Here is an 8,009-nt window from a genome sequence, read left to right on the forward strand (position 1 = left end):
AAGCTCCCAACCGCTCCTTTTTTTCTTTTTTTTCTCTTTTTTATTCTGGGCCAGCTTTAGCTCTGAGGCCTCGGCTGCTGAAAACAGGTTTCTGGCCTTTGTTTACCGTCTGTATTTGATACAATGTTGCGGTCCGGCTGGCTGAAGCTCCACTGAGTAAAGCAGGTTTCTGGGGTATTTTTAGCTTCTTTATTCGCAACATATTGCTTAGAGTTGCAGCTGAGAGGCCGGCAAGTCAGGCGGGGAACGTTGGAGTTCTCGGTCACTGAAGCAAGCAAGCAAGCCTCCCTGTTGGCATCAGCTGCCTGGCTGCCGGCCGCCATCTTGGCTGCCAGTTAATTTGCATATCTCGGCCCTACTCTGTGAGTGACAGGGGGATTAGCCAATGGGAAGGGTATCGGTCATACGCCAATTACCATGTTTCTCTTTTATTAGTGTAGATACTTATGTGTCCTGATAAGTAGTCCTTTAACTGTTTCATAATTGCTAGTTTTTTATTCATAGTTTCATAATTCTTTTTCAAATGCAACGATTTTCATCAAATACATGGCAATTCTGGGTTCTATACTTACTTTTGAATTTGTATCCCCATATCTGTCTGGAAATACTGTATCTGCTCAACCCAGTCCATATCCAGTAGGTGTGGAGAAGAGGCAAGTCATGCTGCCAGGCAGTCTGTCAGTATCTAGTCTTCTGGGAATAAGGGCTCCTTCTTGCAAGGTTTGGCCTCTCTGGGCACCATACTATCAACTCAAGCCCCCATAAGTGCTGCTCTCTTTAAAAAGGCACATGGTGCAGGGGTTTCTAAGCAAAAAAATGCCAACAGTACCCCAGGCCACTCTTCCACTGCCTATATTCACTGCTTCTGAGCTTCAAACACTATGTACAGGGTGCACGGCAAAAGTAGGTTTACAGTTGTGAGTACAGGAAACACAGAATTTATTTTTGTATTATTATTTCTTAATTATTTTCCATATGAACTGCAAACCGACTTTTGCCCAACCATGTATAGTTCTATATTCCAGGGATACTTTAAAACTTCTAGTCGATTAAAAGTACCCTTTTTGTCTTCCATTTACCACTGCAGATAATAAATAATATCTAGTATAACAAAAAATATGTATAAGCTTTGGAATCTGATGCCCCTATGTTCTAATCTGGCTAACTCACTATTTGGCTGTGGGAGATCAAAGAATTTACTTAACTACTCTGAGCCTAAGCTACTTTTCTGTTGAAACCTTAAATGAGATGAGTACAAAGTGCTCAATAAAATGACCAGCACATAGTAAATAGTCATAAACATTAACTACCTGGCCCTGTTGCCTAAATCAAGGTCAGCTACACCATGATTAAAATTAAGTAGTAAATTCCATAATTCTAGGTTAACATATTTTACAATTAATCTTTTATTAAGATTTCTGATTATAAGTTTCCAACATACAAAAATAGAAGTAAGGACTTTTGAGTTATCTGACAGAGGGACAGTTCTCTTCCCTAAAGTCTAAAAGTTGTCTATTGAAATAGTTATCAAAAGTGTAAGTTCATAAAAACAGCTCTTCTTTAGAAAGAATAAAAGTCGATGCTTTTATTAGGTCACACTGAAACTAAAAAGCGTGTCAGCAGTATCCCCAAGAGTGATGCTTAGCACAATATTAAATCCAGTGAAATAAGACGAGCCATAAGGGCAAAACAATAAGCAATGGAGACATCATTGTTGCTGGAACAACAGCACACAGTACTTCATTTCTGAAAACTACAGAATAGAAGTCATAAAAGAATTCTCCACTATGTCAGTCATCATATTTCCTTTAAAAAAAAAGGCTTAAAAGTCTCATTTGCAAGTAGCAAAATAAAAGAGGTTTTATTTGAAGTTGAGTGTTTTATTATTAAACTATCCTGTTTTCCTACAAGACTGTTGCTTCAATGTATAAAAACAGCACCAGTAAACACAGTATATTATAAAATTAAGACAGTATTATTCATCATTTGACACTGTAAGGACTAACAAAAACTTTCTCCACTGCCAGTCATTTTCAGTGGAAATATCATTAAGTATTTTGACCCAAATCCAGAGACAGATTTAAGGAGTTATAATCCTATCTAATAAAGAGGGAATATGCTAATTGACGCTATTGCAAAGATGGGGGCACCCATAGCAAATAAGGAGGGAATATGCTAAGTGACTGCCACACCCTCAAAGATGGTGGCGCCCACAGCCACAAGATGGCCGGCAGGGAAGGGCAGTTGTGGTCAATCAGGCTGGCAGGGGAGGGCAGTTAAGGGCGATCAGGCCAGCAGGGGAAGACAGTTGGGAGGGACCAGGCCTGAAAGTGAGGGCAGTTGAGGGAAATCAGGCCTGCAGGGGAGGGAAGTTGGGGGAGACCATGCCTGCAGGGGAGGGCAGTTGGGGGCAATGTAGGGTAGCAGTTAGGGGTGATCAGGCAGGAAGGCAGAGGTGGTTAGGGGGGATCGGGCAGGCAGAGGTGGGCAGGGGTGATCAGGCAGGCAGGCAGGCAGGCAGGCGAGCGGTTAAGAGCCACCAGTCCCAGATTGTGAGAGGGATCCCAGACTGGAGAGTGAGCAGGTGGGGCTGAGGGACAACACCCCCCCTCCCCGGGCCCAGTGCATGAATATCGTGCACCAGGTCTCTAGTATTATATAAGGTTTAAGATAACAATGTTATCCTTGAATTACATAAATTTTATAACTAGATTTTACCACCGATAATTCCAGGAATTCTGAATATTGTAACTGTAGCCCAGCCTAAAAATCATAGGGTGTTGTAAAAAGATGCATATTATGTTTATCTGCAATCATTAAAAAGTTAGGGGTATTTCTTCCAGTAGCATTTTTGTAGTTTCTTTTTCCATTGGTATTACTAAAAATTGCTATTTTAAATCTCCTATCCACCACTAATTTCTGACAACTATGCTACTTTATTTAGGTGGGGGGTCCATTTTCACTCCTCACTACTTTTTATGTATTTCTCACATGCTTCTTCACTCATTAGTTCATCTTGTTCTGAAGGGTTACTCAGTGTCAACTTGATCTGCCAACCATCTTCATAACAAGCTTTGTTGGTAAGTCCTGGATTTTCTAGAGCTTCATTAATTTCAGTTATTTCTTCTGACAGAGGAGAACAGGGTTTGCTAGCAGCTGTCACACTTTCCAAAGCACTACACTCATCGTTTGTTCAATTTTGTCCCAATTTCAGGCAGAGTAAAGTATATAACATCTCCCAAAGCTTCCTGTGCAAAACTGCTGACTCCCACTGTTCTAATATCATTTTCTGTTGTTATCCATTCATGTTTCTCTGTGAATTTACACAGGGAAAGTAGACTGGGGCTGGTGCACAGCATCCTGACAGCACCAGCCTTCAGACCCCCAGGCCTCCGTGGTTAGGGCATGGCAGGTGCAAGTTCTGCGCCGCAGGTAACACCATGTTCACAGGAGTCTATTTTATTTCTTAATCTGATGTTATATTTCAAAACTATCCATGAGAAAAATAAATTTTGTGGTAAAATAAAACATTATTTTTTATAAATATTTGCCGGAGGCAAATATCCTTGTTGCTTGACACAGTTGCTGTAGGGAAGAAACATCTGCACAGCATATGTTTCAAGGGACCTGGCATACTGTTCTTAATATATTTGCTCCCCTTCTTAGCGCTATGTGTTCTAACCAAGGCCACTTCCCTGAGAAAGGTTGTTTCCCCATGTGGGGATTTTTCCCTGGAGTTAGGGATTAACAGGACTAAGGAAGGGAATAAATCAGTAAAACCCCTTAACTAAGTACCGGGCAGGTAGTTAGTTACCTTAAGTACGAACAATCACGCTTAAATTACATAATCTTTGCTTAGGATAATCTCCTTCAGTTACTTCCTTCTAGTTTAACAGAACAGTAGAGTAGTGACCTTGGAATGGAGATAACAAACGCCCTAACCTTTGGAATTGAATGGATAGGATTAAAATCAAATGGTATACAGATGTAACAGGAGAATAAAGAGAGACCCTGGCTAGAGAACCTGGCTGGGGAACCTGGCTAGAGAACCTGGCTATGCTGATCATCTGAACGCTGCCTCCGTGTCATTTCTTCTTCGCCGACTCCATCCATACCTTTGGGAACCCCTGGACTGCTGGGGCTGGACCCCAACAAATATTTACCTGACTGAATGGATAGATAAAAGGCTTGTAAAAATTTATGCCTTAGCTGATTTGGCTCAGTGGATAGAGCATCAGTCTGTGGACTGAGAAGGGATCCCGGTTTGATTCCAGATCAGGGCACCTGCCTGGGTTGTGGGCTCGGTTCCCAATGTGGGGCATGCAGGAGGCAGCTGATCAATGATTCTCTTTCATCATTGATATTTCTATATCTCTCCCTCTCTCTTGTCCTCTCTGAAATCAATAAAAATACATTTAAAAGACAAAACAAAACACTGATCTTTAAAAAAAAATTTTTTTAGTTAATAAAAGGCACAGATATCTCAAACAGCTTGATCTGGAAAAGTGGCTATTAAATATAACATAAGCCCTAGCTGGTTTGGCTCAGTGAACAGAACATCGACCTATGGACAGAAGGATCCTGGATTCAATTCTAGTCAAGGGCACATGCTGGGGTTTTGGGCTCAATCCCAGTAGGGGGCGTGCAGGAGGCAGCTGATCAATGATTCTCTCTCATCATTGATGTTTCTATCTTTCTCACCCTCTCTCTTCCTCTCGGAAATCAATAAAAATATATTAAAAATTTTTTAACTACTTAAGTTTCAAGAAATTGAATTCTTTTTTAATAATAAAATTATTCATCAATAACTATCCATGATTTCCCAAAAGAATTAGACTACAAATTATTTTAATTATATACTATCAGTTATTAGTGATCTATAACATGAAATATTATCTCCACAAACCTATCTACCCTAATAAAAGAGAAAGATGCAAATCGACCATACCTTTGTGACACCCACTGGCCAATCAGGAGTATGCAAATTACCCAACAAAGATGGCGGATTTGTTTGCATCTGCAGGTGCCAAGCAGCCAGGGATGGGATGCTTGCGTTCCGCACTGCCCCAGCTGCTCCGGGCCTCTGGGCAGTGTGGGAAGGCGGAAAGGTGGCTCCAGACCAGAACAAAGGCAGAAAGGTGGCTCTGGGCTAGAGTGAAGGCGGAAAGGCGGCTCCAGCCAGAGCAAAAGTGGTGCCAGCAGCCAGGGGAAGGAAGGCCCATTCTTGCACGAAACTTCGTGCATCAGGCCTCTAGTTATTTTATAAGAAAAGTAAGTAAAAGTAATTGTGGAACTCCTAGAGAGAAGACATCTAGCTGAAGACATCCTTTGCTTCTTCAGCTATTTTTTTAAAGAAATTATCAGGTTTCATAATTATTACTAATTTACCTTAATCCTTTTATAGATCCTACTTAATATTTTTAAATGCTATAATAAACATATAACTTACTTTCTGATCACAATTGCCCAGTCTTCTGTATAACTTCTTATACAATCTCTAACATGTGGATCCATTTCACTATTTTAAAAAAGAAAACATTTGTAATTTAGACAGAAAAGCAGCAATGTTGTGAATTTGGTTGCTATAGCTCTATGTTTGTATAACAGAAAATAACCCCACCATAAGAAGTAGGATATAAATCAAATAATGGGTTGTAGCCTTTCTGTTGTTACTGAAACCAAAAATAGGTTAATGTTTCCTTACCTTTCTTCAGGTACAGCTGAAACAAGGGTTCTGCAGTCCCTAGGACTATGAACAACTTCAATATCATCTGGAGGGAATTCAACCAACTCCCTTAAAGGCCCAGAATCCACACCTAAAGGATGAGTAGCAAGGTACTCTTCCAAATCCACTGCATCCACTGCTTCTGTAAGGGGCACCTTTATAAAGGGGGGGTGGGGAGGGAGGTGGTAGGGGATAAGAGGTGAATGGAAAGAAAGAGGCAAATGTTAAGAATTTTAAAACTTTAAGCAAAAAATTTTTATTCTTTAAAATATAATAAGTTTTAACCTAATTACTTCTAAATTGTCAACAGATGCACTAAAGAAACTATGAGGTTTTGGGTTATAATCTCTTCAATCCTCTTGCTTAGACTTTATCCATGCCTCTCATGTAAAGCCACCAATGATCATTAACAGTTTATAATACTTTACAGTGACAAAATTGAGGAATTCTTTTTTCTTTTTTATATCTTTGGAATTTTCATTTCTAAGTTTCTAAATAGTACTTTTATTTTATTTGTTGCTATTGTTGATTATCCTAGTAAAAACATATAACCAGACTGTGGTAAGCTAAAAAACAGCCCTCCAAAAGATCTCCCTGTACCAATCCATGGATCTTTCATGACAAAAAATTAAGATAGCCCTAGCCAGTTTGGCTCAGTGACTAGAGCGTTGGCCTGCAGACTGAAAGATCCTAGGTTCGATTCTGGTCAAGGGCAGAGCCTGGCTTGCCCCAGTAGGGTGCATGCAGGAAGCAGCCAATCAATAATTCTCTCTCATAATTGATGTTTCTATCTCTCTCCTCCTAATATTTAAAATAAATAAAAATAAAAGGTATGATCTATAATGTGGACATTATCCTCAATTATTTCAGTGAGTCACAAATGCAATCATATACAGCATTAAATGAAGACAGGAAGAGTTGGGCCACCCAGAGGAGAAAACCATATGAAGACATAACAAAGACAGATCTGAAGATTCTGGCCTTAAAGATAGAAGTGATGCAGTTACAAGCAGCCATCAGAATCTGGAAGAGGCAAGGAACTAATTCTCTTCTAGATCCTCCAAAGGGAGTGAGGCCTTGCCAAAACCTTGATTTCAGTCCATTGATGCTGATTTGGACATAAGCACTGTGAGAAAATAAATTTCTTTTGTTTTAAGCTACCCAGTTTGTGGTAAGTTATCACAGCAGCCAAAGGAAACTAATTCACAGACCACATTAAAAGTTTCTATTAGTAATAACAGAATATTCAGGGCATTCCTTAGACAAATTGAAAATATACTTTTTATTAAGACACCCAACTTCTTTTCTGATTCAAGAAAGAAAAAATATTCAGGCAAAACAATAAAGGATTATATAACAAATGTACAGATGTGGACCACTGGTGTTCAGAAAAAAATACAAAAACACACAGAATTACCATATGATGTACCAATTTCACTTCTAGGTATATACCCCAAAAAACTGAAATAAAGACTCAAACTGATCTTGTACACTCATGTTCATAGCAGCATTATTACCCATAGGCAAAAGACATAAACAACTCAATGTCTATCAACTGATGAATGGACAAACAAAATGTGGTTTACACATACAATGAAATATTATTCAGCCTTTGAAATGATAACACACTAGAAGCCCGGTGCACGAATTTATGCACAGGTGGGGTCCCTCAGCCTGACTGGCAATTGGGGCCAGGGAGGGACCGCGGAAGGGTGGCCGGCTGGCCGGGGAGGGACCGTGGGAGGGGTCCAAGGGTGTCTGGCCCTCTCACCCAATCCCAATCGGCCAGACCCCAGCAGCAAGCTAACCTACCGGTCAGAGCATCTGCCCCCTGGTGGTCAGTGCATGTCATAGTGACTGGTTGAGCAGTTAACCGAATGGTCAGCCAATTGGTCAGACACTTAGCATATTACACTTTTATTACATAGGCTGATACAACATGGATGAACTTTGAAGACATTATGTTGAGTGAACTAAGCCAGATACAAAAGACAAACATTGTACAATTCCACTTATATTAGGTACATAGAATAGACAGATTCAGATATAGAAAATAGATGTTACCAAGGATTGAGAGGGGAGACAATAGGGAATTAGTATTTAACTAGAGGCCTGGTGCACAAAAATTTGTGCACTCGGGGAGGGGGGGGTGTCCCTCAGCCCGGCCTGTGCCCTCTCGCAGTCTGGGAACTCTTGGGGGATGACCACCTGCTGGCTTAGGCGCGCCCCCCCGGGGATTGGGCCTAAGCTATCAGTCAGACATTCCTCTGGCAGCCCAGGAGCC

At 40.6% G+C, this 8,009-nt stretch overlaps 1 protein-coding gene across 1 annotated transcript in view; it reads right to left on the bottom strand.

Annotated features, from left to right (window-relative positions):
- DOCK7 (dedicator of cytokinesis 7) overlaps positions 1 to 8,009 on the bottom strand; it is a 166,078-nt gene that overhangs the window by 150,601 nt on the left and 7,468 nt on the right. The window contains 2 exon segments of the mRNA XM_006773220.2: positions 5,450 to 5,518; positions 5,705 to 5,880. Of these exon segments, the coding sequence (XP_006773283.1) occupies positions 5,450 to 5,514 (65 nt within the window). The 5' untranslated portion in view covers positions 5,515 to 5,518; positions 5,705 to 5,880.

The sequence above is a fragment of the Myotis davidii genome, unplaced genomic scaffold (assembly GCF_000327345.1).
Source record: "Myotis davidii unplaced genomic scaffold, ASM32734v1 scaffold205, whole genome shotgun sequence".
Classification (NCBI taxonomy): domain Eukaryota; kingdom Metazoa; phylum Chordata; class Mammalia; order Chiroptera; family Vespertilionidae; genus Myotis; species Myotis davidii.